Source organism: Numida meleagris, chromosome 6, assembly GCF_002078875.1.
Source record: "Numida meleagris isolate 19003 breed g44 Domestic line chromosome 6, NumMel1.0, whole genome shotgun sequence".
NCBI lineage: Eukaryota > Metazoa > Chordata > Aves > Galliformes > Numididae > Numida > Numida meleagris.
The window spans coordinates 59,703,536-59,719,817 of record NC_034414.1 but is presented as its reverse complement, the minus strand read 5'-3'; the positions used below and the strand labels follow the sequence as shown (position 1 = coordinate 59,719,817).

Here is a 16,282-nt window from a genome sequence, read left to right as displayed (position 1 = left end):
GGGGGGGGGGAGGGGGGCAGCGCGGCGCATGCGCGTTCCCGTCGGTCGCTCCGAAAGTAACGCCTCCTGCTTATTTCCACTTGAAACACAGCAGAGAGAAACACACCCACCACCACCACGCGATAGGGCGAGCTCTCAGCTACAAATCGCTCTTTTCCAGCGTGGTCCCCGCCGTTAGCTGTGTATTTGCAGCGGCGATGAGGCGGAGCCTCGCGTGCCGTGCAGCGCGCACACCTCCGCGGCCGCGCTCCCGTGCCGCACGCCGTGGTGTCAGCGTGCTCCCCCCGTTGCCGTGTGCCAGCGTCGCGGGGTGTGGGCAGAGGGCTCGGCCCCTGCTGCTGTCCCACCGACAGCCGGCCCTGGGCTGAGCACATCAAACGGGAGGCATTACTTTCGGTGCGACCCTCGTGTATTCATAGGCTTTAATTTCGGCTCACGCCGCCAAACGCAACAGCCCTGGTGGTTGCACGGCGGGAGGGAGAGGAGCCCGTCCGTGCAGGGGCGGCCGTGAGGAGAGCTCAGCCTGCTCGGAGCACCTCGCCGCTCCGTCCCGTTTGGGATCAACGGGGGTGATGAGCAAACGCCGCGGGCGGAGCGGAGCGGAGCAGAGCACACACACACACCCACACACACCCCGTGCTGGGCTGCGTGCAGCATCGCGCGGAGCCGGCGGGGCGGCCGCGCCCCGGGTCCGGAACGGGGCGGAGCGGAGCGGGGCGGTTCGCGGCTCCTTCAGCCCGCGCCGGCGGTGGCGGTGTCGCTGAGATGGCGGCGGGCGCTGCGCTGCTGCGGGCTCTAGGCCTCGCCGCCCTCCTGCTGCCCGCCCTGCCCCGCGGGTCGCCCGGATCGGCGGAGCGCCGCTGCTTCTGCCAGGTGGGCCGCGGTGAGGGAAGCGGGGGGTCTGCCCGTTGTGCGGGCAGCCCGAGCTGGGGGCACGCATCGCACGGTGCTTTCCAAGCCGGGATTCGGGACTGTCTGCCGGCAGGCTGCTCGCTTCTCGTTTAACTTTTGCGTGAGTGCAGCCGCGAGGTGAAGCGGGTGCAGCTCGGTTCTCCTTTCGGAAAGGGGACGGTCGTAAAGCCCGCTCTCCCTGTTTTCAAATCCCGGCGCTGTAAACGCGAATCAGAAGCCGGGAGTGGGGAAGGGAAGCGCGCAGCTGTGCGCTTGGCCGCGTCTTTGCCTTCTGGGTGGCTCGTGATGCTTTCACGTGGAGACGGCCGATAAAAACCTGTGCTGACAGGGAGCTGAAATTCACTTCTTTATCTCTGCAGGGATTTTGCTTCTGCTTTTCCTGCTTACCTAGGGTTTGCCCCGTCAGTCTGAGTCTGGAGTGCGGTGTGGCACGAGCAGCCGTCGCCGCTAAAAGCGCTGCCATTCTGGCATGCTGACGGCTTGCAGGCTTCGTTCCTTGGGTACGGAGAACTGGCACCGTGCCCTGCAGCGGTCCGGTGCTGGTTTACTTGTTTCCGGAGCAGCGCGTGCTGTAGTTTCATTTTCACCACCAGTCTTGAGGATTTGTTCGGGCTGTTGCCTTTGGGAAGGAAGGACGTTACTCAGGGCAGCGTTTCTCAGCCTCGCTGACCACGTAGCCTTGTAAAAACGTGCTGCTTTCCAGTCCGTCTCATCAGCGTTTCCCATAATTCTGAGAGCCTGTCCTCCACCCGGATGGAGGGCAACGTGCTGGTTAACGCATCGGTGCTTTAGTCAGCCGTCAATCAATTCTCTGTGTTCCCGGTACTGATGGCTCATTCATTGTGTACATTCAGGTGTAGCTCCCTGAAGGCTGAGCTGCAGGTGCCCAGCAGACCAGGGCTTGGATCGTGTGCTGAGAAGCTGCGTTGGAAGGCTGGCAGAGGGCAGCTTTCCTTCGGGGGCTGTTTGGTCAGTATGCTAGGGCACCGAGTTACCTCCTTGTTGCCTGAGCAGACTTTCAAGCCGCTCTTGCGTTCTTGTTAAATTGGTGCTCGCCAGAGAGCCTTGGGGCAGCGGTTCATAGCTGGCACCCTCCCATCCCTGTGGGGTGGCACGGGAAGTTGCTGTCCAGAACACTGGAGCTGCAGATTCTTGTCTAAGAGATGCTTGGAGGTGGTATGTACCCGCTGTAGTGCTCCTGTGCTCTGTTCCAGCTGCAGGTGGGAGATGCACAAAGGAGTTTGCCCTCTTTCCTGCCCAGCTGTGCAATAAGTGGTGGTGTAAGGGTCAGGGAGGGAGCCTGTAGCAAGAAAAGAAAGCCCTAAATCCACTGCCCAGGAGCATTTCTGTGATGCTGAGCGAAGCGGGAAGAGATGAAGATCGCTGGTGGAGCCTGGGCTGGAGACAGAGGAGAAGGAAACAATAGGCCAAACCTAAGGATGATGCAGAGTCCACGTGTGGTGGTGTTCCAACCTGCGTTACGCACCCAAGGTGGATGCATCAGGGCTGTGGCATTGGGGAGAGCCAGCAGAACGCCTCTCTCGCTGCTGGCTCAGCAGCTGGAGCCATTGGGGTGTGTGTCTGTCCCGGCGGCTCCGTTACATCTCTCCCCGCTGGGCAGACCCGGCCCTGCCCGCCCGTCCCATGCCACGTCGGGCACCTGCACCCCGCCTGGGTGGAGCAGCACCCATTGCTGCTGCTGAGCTCAGCGATTCACAGGTGCCAGGAAGCACGTGGCGCGTGTTTGGGACTTGGGGATGTTTCGTCTGAAACGACTGTTGGAATGAATGCGGGCTGAAGACGCAGAAGTTTGGGGAGCAGGGAAGGTGTCTGAAGGCATCGCCCTCTCGGGGCGGTGCTTACAGCGCTTCACCTGGAGGTCTTCACGGGGTGATATTGAGCTGGGTTAGCTCTAGCTTGGTCTGGTCGGTAAACCTCACAAATTCAGGGCCTGGTACAAACGTTATGTAGAATCATGGAATGGGTTGGGTTGGGTTGGGTTGGGTTGGGTTGGGTTGGGTTGGGTGGGACTTAAAGACCGTCCCATTCCAACCCCTGCCGTGGGCTGGGTGCCCCTAACTCGGGCTGCGCAAGGCCCGTCCACAGCCCATGGCACCTCCAGGGATGGGCACCCACAGCTCCAGGCAGTGCCGTGGCCTCACCGCCCTCTGCATGAAGGATTTCCTCTCACATCTAACCCAAATCTCCCCTCTTTTGGGTTAAAGCCATCCCCCTTGTCCTGTTGCTATCTGCCATGCAAAAAGCAGCTCTCCTCCTGTCTGTCGGCTCCCTTCAGGTACTGCAAGGCCGCAGTGAGGTCTCCCCAGGCTGAACAAGCCAGCTCCCTCAGCCTTTTCCCATCAGAGAGGTGCTCCAGGCCCCCACCAGGATGCGATTCCCTTGGAGTCACGCTGGTCCAACGTGGGTATAGGGAGCAGCTGAAGGTTCTGCAGATGTTGTTGAAGATGACTTCTGGGGCAGCTGAGGCATGACCCAGTCTGCGAGCCGCCTTCCTCAGAGGTTGCCAGGCTTCCAGGAAATAGAGAGAAATGCGTGGTTTGGGGTTTTCTATTTCCATTGGTTAGCCTTCTTAATTTTGAAACAGCTTCACGTTGGGTAACTGGTTTAGCAAATGGGTGCTGAGTTTTTTCTTTTTTTTTTATGGGAGTGGTTTAGGCTAGTGGAAATCTTAATTGCTGTGCCGGTAATCTTAGTTTTCATTACTTTGCAAAGTGCATGACAGAATACAGTACACTGAGGTGCTGGGCTTCAGTGTGAATGCAAGAAATAGAAGCCAGCCTCTAAATCACGGTGACTTTGCACTAACGATTTCCTCAAGTGGCAAAGGGCGCTGTGCTGCGCTGTACTTCCCTCCACATCCACTTAAATCAGCGTGGCTCAGTCTGAGATACCAGTGCCTCCAATGAAAAAAGCTTTGTTTCCTAAGCACTGAGTCATCATAGAATGGCCTGGGTTGAAAAGGACCTCGAAGATCATCGAGTTTCAACCCCCCTGCTGAGTGCAGGGTCGCCAACCACCAGACCAGGCTGCCCAGAGCCACGTCCAGTCTGGGTCTGGAGAGCCAGTCCCACTCCTGGTCTGAGCCTGGCTTCTTCCCCTTCTGCCCGGGCTGGCAGGGAGGAACCTGCACGTTGCTTTGAGGTGCTGTGTGTCCAACCCAGGCTGTTATTTCTTCCCCTCCCCTTTTTGTGTGCTCTGAGGGCGAGTGCTCATTGCCTGCCTTCTTGGAAAGGTTCTTCGCATGGTTCTTCCTCTTTTCTCCGCACGTAGTGATTTATTTTGCCCTAATTGCAGAGGGCACTCTTCCTTGGAGGCTTTTCCTCGAGGCTTGCAGGGTTGTGGACCTAACCCCATAGAACAACGTGCTGGGGGAACACTGCTTTGTGCTGGCTGCTGCCAGGACCTTGTGAGCTTCTGGGACAGAGGCAGCGAGGGGGTTTCTCATTGTGAATATCCCACGCTTGCTTCATAAATCAACAGTACCCATTTAAAACAACCAGCTTGGTCTTAAACCCCCAAATGCATCTAATACAGGTGGGTGGCAGCTGCCGAGCGTTGTGTGGCTGCTTCAGCATCCAGGGAAATCCCCTGGTGCCCAATGGAGAGGGAGTGAGTAGTACGCTCTCTTTTTTGGACGCGGTGATTTCCCCGAGTGCTCGTCAGGGGGTTGGGAAGCAGCAGACTTCCTCCTGTTTGCAGCTTTCTCACCCAGGCAGCAAGCGACGTGTCAGAAAGCCATAGCTGAATTTGTGTTGCTTTTTTTTCTTTTTTCCTCCAGGGCTTACACGCAGCGTGAGTCGTTCAGGGTGATGCAAGGAGCATTGGCTTCCTGCATCAGATCTGCAACAGATGTTTCCTTGCCAAGTGGCTGTCAGGGGCGCAGGGAAAGGCTGTTGCAGTCTCTGTGGGTCTGACCGAGTCAAACAAATGGCCCCAGCGCAGCTGGCTGACAACAAGGAGTTTTGTTGAGTGCCATAACCTTGCGTGGCATCGTTGTTGCTTAATTAGTCCTGTATGCAAATGGCAGCTCTTAGCTGTGTGCCACCCTGCCCCGAGTGGCATACTGGTGTCAAACAAGAGGCTTGGCTGGTGTGTCTTGATGGGTTTGGTCTTGATAAAAACATCTGTGACCTGTCCAGCTATGTGTGTGTGATCTCTGCTCTCTGAAGAGGTGGCAGTGCCTATTGCTCTGGCATCAGTAAACTCTTAAGATAAATCTACATGTGTCAGGGGGAAAATGTGTTTAAAATTGCCTGCCCCCAAGCAACAGGCAAAGGACAGGTCCTAAAGGATGCATCACAAGGAGTTCTTAGCCAATTCAGCTTCATAGAACCGTTAAAGTAAGAAAGGAGCTCTAAGATCATCGAGTCCAACCGCCAACCCATCACCACCATGCCCACTAAGCCAGCCCTGGTTCGTTCAGGTTAGATGCAGGGGGATGGTAAAATGAAAGAAGATCCAGATTTGTTGTATTGTCTGTGCTCTGGAGCAGTGCTGACCAGCTTGTCTGTGCTCCATGATGTTTTGTACCAACAGGTCACTGGCCATTTAGACGACTGCACCTGTGATGTAGAAACCATCGATGCCTTCAACAACTACAAGCTGTTTCCTAGACTGAATCAACTCCTGGAAAGTGACTATTTTAGATACTACAAAGTAAGTTTCCCATACAGGAAATACATGAGTATGTCTCAATAATTTGGTTTTTCCCCCTGGAAGTTATTGCTGGTCTCTTAAAATCAGACACCCCCGTTTCAATCAGGCTGCCCAGGATCCCATCCAGCCTGGCCTTGGATGCCTCCAGAGGTGGGGCATCCTCAGCCTCTCTGTGTGTGATTTTGAAGGTATTTTCTCAGGCGTTTTTTTCCTCTGAAGAACTGAGGTGGTAGACCAGGTGGTTGAATTAGGGCTCAAAAGCGTTGACAATGGGGAATCCAAATTGCACAACGAGGATGCTCTTAGCATCTTCCTGTCAACGAGGAAAGCCTGGTTTAGTTGTCAGTCCATCAGATGAAGGGATTGCTGTTACCAGCAGCCCGTCATTGTTAGATGACTCCTGCTCCTGTTCAGTGAGATTGCATGGTGTGACTAACTGCGGGTTTGTTTGGGTGTGCTTGGGTCGTGGCCAGTCCTTTACCTGCCAAGTGCAGGTACTGAACAACGAGCGTTTCCTGGTTGTTTCAACAGACAAAAAAAAAAAAAACAATCCAAAAACCCAGCTATTCATTCCTCATCCTCAGCCCTGCACTAGGTTTTGTTGGCAGAAGCCTTTCAGTGAGACACCGGTGCGTGCTGGGAGGCTGTGATGTGGAAGGTTGGCTTGCGTGGAAGCGACGTCTAACAGGATAACGTCTTATTTTTAGGTAAACCTAAAGAAACCTTGTCCTTTCTGGAATGACAACAGTCACTGCGGAATAAGAGACTGTGCCGTACAGCCCTGCCCGTCTGTGAGTAGAGAATCATTCACTTGACTCTTTTCTGTATTCGGCCTTTACGGCCCTAGATCAAGAAGCAGGTGAATATCTTTGTTGGCCATTGAGCCACAGTTCTGCTGTGGCTACAAAGGAGGCTTCCTTAGGCACAGTACTGCAGGGATCTCTGAAGAAAGGCTGAAATGCTAAATTCTGAAACCTTAAAGAAAGCCTGGGCTTCTCACCGACCCTCTGTGAATGGAGAAACTTGTCCTGGCCCCTCTTTTCTTTGGGGTATGGGCAAAATGATTTTAGGGGCAAATCTTCTGTTGTTGTGTCGTGTGTTAATTGCCAGCGTGTTCACCCCGTTACCTATGAGCTACACAGTGATTTGCTGTTCTGTCTGTTGAATTCAGCCAAGCCCTTTCCAGCAGTCTCCATACATAAAATAGCTCTTTCAGAGTCCTGTGTTTCCCAGCACAAAAGCAGACACCTTTTGCCCTTGCATCCTGGACGGAAGGGTTTTTGTTCACTGAGCTAGAAGAAAACGTGGTGACTGCAGGTGTCTGTCTGAAAAGAAGGGGAAGAAAAAGCGAGGGAATTAAGGCTTGGTTGCTGGGTTGGTAGACATGGTGAAAATGCCCCCAGCCTGGCTCTGCGGGGTGGCAGCCAGCTGCAGGCTGTCCTACGTGCTCCTTCCTTATATAAATTCTGAGCTGTATATTACATTTACCTTGCTCCCCTCTCCCATGGACTACCCTTCCCTTCCAACAACTCTCCTTCAGTAGTGATTACATGCAGCCGCTGTGGGAGGCTTCTGGGTGACATATATCAGGGGCTGGGAGCTGCAATGTCTGAAAAGAGGCAGCTGAGCTTCTGCCAGCATCACCTGGAGGTGGGATGCCAGCCAGCCAGCCAGCCAGCAGCTCCCTGGAATATCTGTGCTGGCATCCTCCACCTCGTGCTGGGGTGAGCAGAGCACAGCCAGGTGGAACGCCCATGGAAGGCTGCTGACCTATTGAGAATGAGAGTCTTGCGAAAAATCAAAATAAAGCACCAAGAATATTGCTCAACTCTAGACTGTGGAGGAGCCGGTAATTAGATATGTTGTAAGCTAAGCTGGGGGCTTTGATACCTTCTAAGTTCTGGGAGCTGCAGTAACTTTCCAGGGTGTCCAGAGCACTCTGTGTGCTGATGCTGCACAGGGAGAGCCTTGGGGAGACATTAGGCTGAAAGGCTCTGTCAGCTTCACGTGTAGCATGTGCCCAATTTTGTCTTTCAGGACGAAGTCCCTGATGGAATCAGATCTGCAAGTTACAAGGTGGGTTTGTCTGTGTGCACAAAGTGATGCTGCTTGTAGGACCGACTTTGAGTCACTAACTGATAAAGGCCTTCTTGGAGGCTTCTCCAAGGCCAGGTGCTGTGAAGCACAATGTGTCAGAGCCTGCAGCAATCACCACAGCTGCATAAGGCTCTGAATATTTGCAGCCATCCTGTGGAAATATCAGCTGGGATGAATCATAGAAGCGTTTCTGATGCTTAAACTGTATGTGCAGTAAAGGCCAAATTATAACATCAGAAAGCCCGTGCTTTAATCTCCGCTCCTTTGCTTCTCGATGCAGTATTCAGAGGAAGCCAGCAGCCGTGCTGAAGAATGTGAAGAAGCCAACAGACTTGGGGCTGTGGATGAGTCACTGAGGTATGACTTCTTCCCACAGCCCGTGCTTGTCTCGAAGGAAGCTCAGCATCCGTGCTCTGTCTGATGCTCCTTGTCCTTTCTTTGCAGCAAGGAAACCCAGCAGGCAGTGCTGCAGTGGACGTGGCACGACGACTCTTCAGACAGCTTCTGTGAAGCCGATGGTACAGGGACCTGTTTGATCTGAGAAACTCCAAGCAGTTCGAGTTCTCTGCAGAACTGTAGTATTCCAGCAAGCCTAAAGCATATCTGTCATTTCTTCTCTCTTCTCCCTCCCTGTCCCCTACCCTCAGTGTTGTGATGGCAGTCAAAACCTTCATTGCTGTTCGGGGTCTTGCAGCCCTTAGCAAGTTAGCGACTTGGCTGAGCACGCTCTGAGTTGGTTTTGCCATCTGTGGCCTTGCACGCTGCTGCCGTGGGTCGGTGTGCAGCAAATAGTGTGCACCTGCCTTTTTGGAGGGCTGCTCAGCATGGGGAGGGGTGGCTGGGTTGGCTTTGGAAGGTGTCGTTTTCCTTTAGAAGCTGTTGTCACTGACCCAGCGTTCTGCTTCGCAGACATCCATTCTCCCGACGCAGAGTACGTGGATTTACTCCTGAATCCCGAGCGCTACACCGGCTACAAAGGGCCGGATGCCTGGAAGATATGGAACAGCATTTATGAAGAGAACTGCTTCAAGTAGGTGCCACAAACCTTTAGGCACGGTGAGCCCCGACTTCTGCAGAGGGGCTGCGTGTGCTTCGGCTGCTCCGTTAACCCCCATCTGCCTGCCTTTGCTGCAGTGCATAACGCTCTCTCTGCATACTCCAGGGCCGTGGTATAATGACCACTAGCACTCCTCTAGGCTCTTGATTTTCCCCTAGCTGTTTTTTAACAAAGAAGGAAGAGAAGACCTCATCTCCCTTTACGCTTTTTCTGTTGGAGTGGGAGGACCTCTTGAATCTTCCTAGGCTATGTGACTGCAGAAAAGTAGTTTCTTCTGCTGTTGTTTCCGCGCAACAAGGAGACAGTCACGTATTTACTTATCTAAATGATGTGTTTTTTCCTCTTAGGCCTCAGAATGTAAAAAGACCTTTGGCATCTGGTAGAGGTGAGTCATTTATTCATCTTGCTAAGTGGCTTGGTAGCGTACTGATCTGAGCTACAACAGCAGCAAATACTATGTGAGCTGCTTCTGCTGAATGAGAGCTGTGTTACAGCTCTTGATCAAGTCTAGAATAGTTAGCGCCGATGGAATGGCACTGGAAAGACCATCCAGCATCCATCGTGGAGAAGGGAAGTGTGATTCTCAGTCCTATAAGAAATGTGGGTTTTGGAGAGGCTGGGGACAGAGCTGAACCCTGAGTCACTGCTTTCTGTGCTCAGCGATGCCAAACCATGGCAGGGGGTGAAAGAAGACCCTGGCTGGGACCCTTGGGGGAAACCATTTCATAGGAGAAACTCTGCCTTAGAGGCAGAGACTGAAGAGTGTAAATGAAAGTTGGGAGGGGTCTTGGGAGCATACAGAGAGCTCAAGGCTGCTAAGGGAGCCCACGTTTCCTGATGCCCCATCATGCCCAGAGATCTGGAATGGCATCAGCCTCTCCCCATTTTTTGACCTGAGCCCCACTCCTGCAGGATCCTCCGAGGTGACCTCTGGGCTTTTCCTGAACTGTGCAAATGTTTTTCCCACTCCTTTGAGCTTTGCGTGGAGAGTGACACCTTAAGCACAGCACTAATGAATTAAGTATACGATGCCCTTTAAAATATCCATGTCTCTCGTGAGGACTTCTGTTTGGGGCAAGGTATGAATGAGATATCCCAGGCAGCTCGAGCACAGAGGGCAGGACTGCTGCTCTGTATGCGAGAAAGAAACAGGACACGAGAACAGGGTTGCACCTGATGCCTGTAAGTGCTGGTGCAAATGACTGGTGAGTTGCAGGAAGCAGAGAGGGGTCTCTGAGTATCCTGCCGGAGGTCGTAATTGCATTCCCTGTTTTCCAGGCTCTGCCCTAACTACGTAGTTTTACTTTCTTTGCAAATAGGGATCTCTGCTGTGCTGGTCAGGTTACATGGGAGCACTGCTCACCTGGTTCCTCGCTGCTGCAGTTATTGAGATCATGTTTTGTATTTGGAAAATTTAGGTACCTCTGTGGGAAAGCTCCTCCTTTTGTCAGAGCGGATGAGCAGAGCAATCTTAACATTTGTGCTTTGGAGTTTAGCTTTGGTCGTGTGTAATTATCTCCTCTTTTTTTCTTTTTCTCCCCACACCACTCGTGCCTTCCTCAGCAGGAGACGATGGAGGTGAGTGGCACTCTGTTTTTCCCAATACCAGCAACAAATGTGGAGTCTTTCTTGTGCTGCTGTGGTTATTAGATAACGCACCTGGTTACCAAAATCATCATTGGGGCAAAATCAGGAGCCGTGCTGAAGTCATGAGCTCAGGGCCCCGTGGAGAGATCCCCCTGAGCTCTTTGTCTGTGAGGCCAGCCCATCCTCACGGCTCCTCTTTTTAAAAACACAACCACTGGAAGTCTTCAGGATTCACGGCGTGAGCTCTTTTCACTGCTGGTTGTTGCTTAGGAATCAGCTCTCAGCTTCCCATCTCCAAACCATTTCCAAATCCTTGTGTGTTCTCCACATTGTTTTCAAGCAGGTGGTAGGGGTCGGTGTGAAACACTGCGTTGCATGATTGTACTCGTGTGGTTGCATTGCTTTATTTCTTTCTAATAAAAATACCCCCTCCCTACACTTACCAGAAAAGGACAGCAGCTTGTGGCCCTTGTTTCCCTGCGGGTCACAGCATCGTGCATGGTTTTTGCCCCCCACCAGCTCTTGCTGAGATGGGTGGGAAGGGTCCATGCATTCTGTCTGTCTGCTGCCACCACGTTGTCTTATAGAGACATCAGACAGGCAGGAGGGTGGAGAGGAAAACTGGTTTTGCTCTCCTCTACCACCTCTATCCCTGCTTCTGCAAACTGGAGTGAACAGAGTTGCTCTGGGGTGCGTTCTCAGAGCTGGTGTCAGGTTTTCAGCCGTAGGAGCAGCAGAGGGGAGGGTACAGCCCTGTCATGTTGACCTATCATCCTATGTCTTCTGAAACATGCGTTTCAAAATATAAACGAGTGTTTTAAAAATACCACGATGTGTTAGAGCCTTCCTGCTGCTGCAGGTGCCTCAGACTGATGTGCTCGTTTTCCTTCTGTTTCCAGGGCAGATGTTTTACAAGTGGCTGAAAGGTAACGCTCTTCTCTAAACCTGGCCTCTCTCCTTTGGGGTGAGTGCAGAATGGCCATGCAGTGGGTGGGAGCTGCTTGCCACGCTCAGGTTGGGTGAGGTTTGTCTGACAGTCAGGAGAGGAAAATTCAATATATGCTTTCAGTATCGTAAAATGCTCGTTGTTTGGGGTTTTTTTTGTCTTTTTTTCTTCTTTTTCTCCAGGTGTCTGCATAGAGAAACGAGCTTTCTACAGGCTCATTTCTGGTCTGCATGCAAGCATCAACATTCACCTGAGCGCCAGGTACCTCTTACAAGGTAATTGCCACTTCTTGCCTGAGCTCTCCTGCATCAGCTCTTAATTGGCACGGCCTTCCCGTCTGCGGCTCAGCTAAATGCTAGCTGCAGCCCATTCCAGCAGGGCTCAGGCCTGCTTCTTCTATGCCTTTATTCTCTCTCCCTCAGCACACAGGATGCGTAACAAAATCAGGAATGCGCTTGCTTACACGCCTTTGGGTCTGAGAATGGCTGGGCTGTGCTCTGTGCCGAGGCTTCCAGCACGTATGCCTTTTATTCTTCCTCCAAGGTTATTTTGGAGTGTGTTTCGTAGAATCATAGAATTAGCTAGGTTGGAAAAGACCTACAAGATCATCCAGTCCAACCATCCACCTGCCACCAATAACCCCACTAAACCATGTCTCTCAACACTATTTCTAATTGCGTTTCTCTCCCTAGCCTGCTTTCATGGCAATCAGTTTAGCAGTAATTTCGTCCAGGCTGAGAAATGCTTGGCTGGGCTTCTCCAAGACCCTTGAGCTCTTTCCATGTGCCATTCCCACTTTCCTTGCACCCCTTTGTCCACAAGTAGCTCTCTGACGAATCTCAATTTCAACCCTGGGGTTGGAAATCTAGGGCGATATGAAAGCACAGTTTGCTTGTCTCATGTGGCCCAGGTCTGTGCTTTAATGGAATAAATCTGGTAGGCTTGGTCTACAGAAATTGCTTTGAGCTACCATAGCTGTATCCTTCAAGAAATCCAAGCCTGCGCCCCACGCTGCATGAACAACGTAGACCTTGGCCTCATGAGGCAGCCTGGAACAACTGGGGTTAGTGGAAGGGCTGTGGCTGTTAAAAGCTTGGATCTCTTCGATTAGAGATGCACGTCACCATTTAGCTTGGGACAGTGGGAGGAAGTGAACCAGAACAATACCTCTCCGCCTCACGTCTTTGGTTTTGTGCTCTCAGATACGTGGTCGGAGAAGAAATGGGGCCCCAACGTTACAGAGTTCCAGCAGAGGTTTGATGAGGTTGTCACCAGAGGGGAAGGCCCCAGAAGACTCAAGAACCTGTATTTTCTCTACCTGATCGAGCTGCGGGCTCTATCCAAAGTGCTGCCGTTCTTTGAGCGCCCAGGTTTCCAGCTGTACACAGGGAATCAAAGTCACGATGCAGAAGTCAAGAACCTGTTGCTGGAAGTTCTCCATCTGGCCAAGTAATTACGTTCGGTACCTGGGGAGAGTGGCTCTTTCAACCCTGGCATCTCTGAGCGTGCTTAACCTTTCGCATAAAGCTCCTAGAAAGGCAGGTTCTGGGTTCCTGCTTGGAGTGGGGTAGCATGATCTGGTAGCGCTGTTGGGAGTTCGTTGGTATCTGCATTCAAGTTGCAAAACAGGGTAATTAAGCCCACGGCGTAATAGCCTCGGCTGCCTTTTTGATTTAGCAGAGTTGAATTTAATAACCTCCTACGCATCAGTCCTCAAATTGGCTACCTGGTTGAGTCATCTGTGGCATGTTAGTCCTGCCGTCATGTTTTTGGCTAGGAAACATCCTAAAGATGCACATAATGGAGGCTGGGGCTGATGGACAGCGCTCAGAGTACGAGGAGTGGAAGGTACCGGAACCAGATGGAAATGGGTGTCTGTAACACGATAGATGTTTGAGTTTATCTTCTCACGCTCCCATGCCTTCACTGCTCACGTCTGTTAGAAAACAGACTGCAATTGCTTAGAAACCACAGAGCAATCGCTGAAAATGTCTCCAAGGTGAGATGGCAGCTACAATTGAAAGCCTCCAAGAGATCTGTGAGACAGGCAGCTTGCACTTAGACACGGGCAGTCTCTAGGTGTCTGTTAACACCTATCAGTTCTGCTCTCGTACCCAGCCGAGTGCTCCTGTGAGTCTGGGCTTCAGCCACGCAAACTGCGGGGGGATAAAAGTTCTTGTTCTTTTCCAGGTCCTTTCCGCTGCATTTTGATGAGAACTCGTTCTTTGCAGGGAATAAAAAGGAAGCTGCTAAACTAAAGGTAATTGCCCAGCCCTCCCCTTTGGGATGCTTTTACCTGCAGTAGTATTTTGGAATAATACTGCCTCTGAAAGGGACCCCAGTAGGTTCAAGGAACTGGATCAGGCATTTCCAATTCATTCTGGTTTCGGGATGGTTTGGGAAGCTGCACGTTGTGGGGTGTTCTTTAGTGAGAGCGCTCGGTTGCTGCTCCGGGATCCATGTCACCAACTCAGTCCCACAGAATTTAGCCTGAAGTCCAGAATTAACACGATTGGATTTGGATTAATACGTGGAAGGAGGCCTGGTTAGCGTGGAGCCGTGAACAGCTGAGATCTGTTTTCCCCTAGGAGGAAGTCAGGCTGCACTTCAAGAATATTTCTAAGATCATGGACTGCGTTGGCTGCTTCAAGTGTCGCCTGTGGGGGAAGCTGCAGGTGAGCTTTGTCAGCAGTGTGGGACACGTCTGCAACACCTCACTTGGTGGGAGCGTGGAGCACACAGAGGCAGCTCTTAGGTAGCTGTCAGCACTGAGATGCAGGTCAGGGCCCAGTGAGCAGGAAGCCGTGTGCTGATCCTGCTCTCTGGGGCTGACAGCAGCTGCCTGCTGCAGCTGAAAACTGGGAGAACCTGCAGCTGCTGCACCCTGAGAACCTGGGAGAGGCATAGAGCCTGAGAGAAGCGAGGCAGGGGGTGCTGTGGGACCGGGGCTTCAGCCTGATCTGCACTGCGTCGTGCATGTGGTCAGAGCTGGGCAGGAAGCCTCTGCTGGGCAGCTCTGCTGTCTAAATAACGCCAAATAAACAGAACGTCCTGGCCCTGTCCTGCTTCCTTCTCTTCACTGTGTTACGTGAAGTCTGAGTCTTGGCCTGTCCAGTTGTTGTCAACAGGAACTTTTGCAAAGATGGAGAAGGGAAGCGAAGTTCGGCCCGTGTGCCAGGCTCTGGCTGTCTCCTGTATTAAATGATCTTTGTCACGCAGACGCAGGGCTTGGGCACTGTGCTGAAGATCCTATTTTCGGAAAACCTGATAGAAAAGATTCCTGAAAGCGGCCCCTCCTATGGATTCCAGCTGACGAGGCAAGAAATCGTGGCTCTGTTCAATGCTTTTGGAAGGTTAGTGCAAGACTTTGATCTTAGGCGTGCTGCTGCATTACATCCCACTTAAGCTTAATCAGTCAATCCTCATTGGCAATATTGGTGTTAACTTCTGGTCATGCTTCCTTATAAAGAAGCCCTCAAATGCCAGAGGACGTTCAAGTGGAAGTGCAACAGTGGAACAGCTGAAAGCAACTTGTTTATACGCTGTATTTTTGTAAGGAATTGAAGGAAGTGCTCGGATTAACATACAGAGAACTCGGTGTCTTTTTAAGGAACAGTGTGACTGGCCAGGGAGCACGCTGTCCCCACGCAGAAGTTGCTCTTCTGACCTGTTCTGGTTTTGCTCTCTCCTTCAAGCATCCCAGTTCCACCAGTTTGTTCCCGGCTCTGTCTGCAGCGGTGGCATTTATGGGGCAGCCATCAGCCCCGTCCTTGGATGAGGGCTTTGGCAGAAAAGGAGGGGAACAGCAGGTCCACACCTCTGCTGCTTGTTTAAAAAGCAATCTGGATTGCTGAAAACCTTAAAGCAGGAGGCAATCCTGGCAGGGAAAGGCAGACCCTGCCTGTAGGGAAGAAAAAGTCACAGGCCTTATCGTCAGGGTCCGGTCCCACATCTTTACTGATGCTCTGGGGCCAAAATGCATTGAATAAGAAAATGAGGGGTGTGATTGGAAAAAGCCTTCAGAAGAAACAAGCCCCTGCTGCAGGGAGACGCAGCCATCTGCCTGCATGGCTGGTGATATTATGGTCTGTTTCTTGACCTCTAGTGAATGGGTTTGTGTGATCGCTGCTAAGCTCTGTAACGTCCCGTTCTTCTTTGTCTCAGTAACAGAACCTCACGTGTGTTTGCTTTAAAAAGAGCTTGCAAAATTAGCAAAGAGCCTGGTTGTAACCAAAACCTAATTTAGCTCAATCTCTAAATTCTCTTCCCCAGAGCTGCTCAAAGCTTTCCTTGAGAGCAGTCCCTTTCTCCTGGGTGTTTTCAGTGCGGCGTGATGCAGCCGTTGCCCTAATGCTTTTGTTGCACGCAGGATTTCAACGAGCGTCCGAGAACTGGAAAACTTCAGGGCCATCTTACGGACCATGCGGTGAATCCAGCAGGGAAACACTGGAGCTTTCCTGCTCACGGCCTGGGTTCTTTAGCAATGGACAAAGCCGCAATTCCACCGCGCTCCAGACCACTGCACGGTGAAGGCTGAGCCCGGGGCTCCCTGTGGACGGACTGTCTGTAAGCTGCTGGTGCCAAATAGTTTGGACAAAACCCAAAGAGCTCTTATTTTCTATAAAAGCGAGGACTAAAGGTAAAGTTTATTTTATATAGCAGATATGAATGATTTCTCTAAATATTCCTGTATCGTTTGGATGGGTGAGACCACTCTCTTTACCCTCGGAAGCTGAAGGTGGAGCCAGAAGCGTGACACTGAATAAAGTTGGGGAAAATTCCTCCTCTGTTCCCTGACTCCACGCTGGCCCTCACAGCATCACTATAGGAGCTCAGTGCTGGCCAAGGAAGGCAGGCCCAACAAGACTGCAAGAGCTTGCAGGAGTCCCCTGTGCTGTGGGGCTGCCTTCCTCGTGCTGGGGCCACCTCCTGGCCTCAATGCTGTTCCCCAGTCTCCACACCATGCTGGAACAAGGCTGGCCATCCTCCCTCGCTGTTTGGTTCCA

At 52.2% G+C, this 16,282-nt stretch overlaps 1 protein-coding gene across 3 annotated transcripts; it reads left to right on the top strand.

The window, feature by feature from the left end:
* ERO1A (endoplasmic reticulum oxidoreductase 1 alpha) lies at nucleotides 692-16,059 on the top strand. 3 transcript variants are annotated; one of them, XM_021401028.1, is made up of 16 exons: nucleotides 709-873; nucleotides 5,470-5,589; nucleotides 6,297-6,380; nucleotides 7,627-7,665; nucleotides 7,967-8,043; nucleotides 8,131-8,204; nucleotides 8,596-8,716; nucleotides 9,091-9,128; nucleotides 10,310-10,321; nucleotides 11,230-11,256; nucleotides 11,459-11,551; nucleotides 12,479-12,725; nucleotides 13,467-13,536; nucleotides 13,865-13,951; nucleotides 14,496-14,629; nucleotides 15,646-16,059. In XM_021401028.1, the coding sequence occupies exons 1-16, from the start codon at nucleotides 766-768 to the stop codon at nucleotides 15,704-15,706; spliced, it is 1,392 nt and encodes a 463-aa protein (XP_021256703.1). In that variant the 5' UTR covers nucleotides 709-765; the 3' UTR covers nucleotides 15,707-16,059. The 3 variants fall into 3 exon arrangements, with proteins under 3 accessions (XP_021256704.1, XP_021256703.1, XP_021256702.1); XM_021401027.1 differs by having other exon boundaries at nucleotides 710-873; nucleotides 10,307-10,321; XM_021401029.1 differs by lacking the exons at nucleotides 12,479-12,725; nucleotides 13,467-13,536; nucleotides 13,865-13,951; nucleotides 14,496-14,629; nucleotides 15,646-16,059 and adding an exon at nucleotides 11,699-12,423 and having other exon boundaries at nucleotides 692-873; nucleotides 10,307-10,321.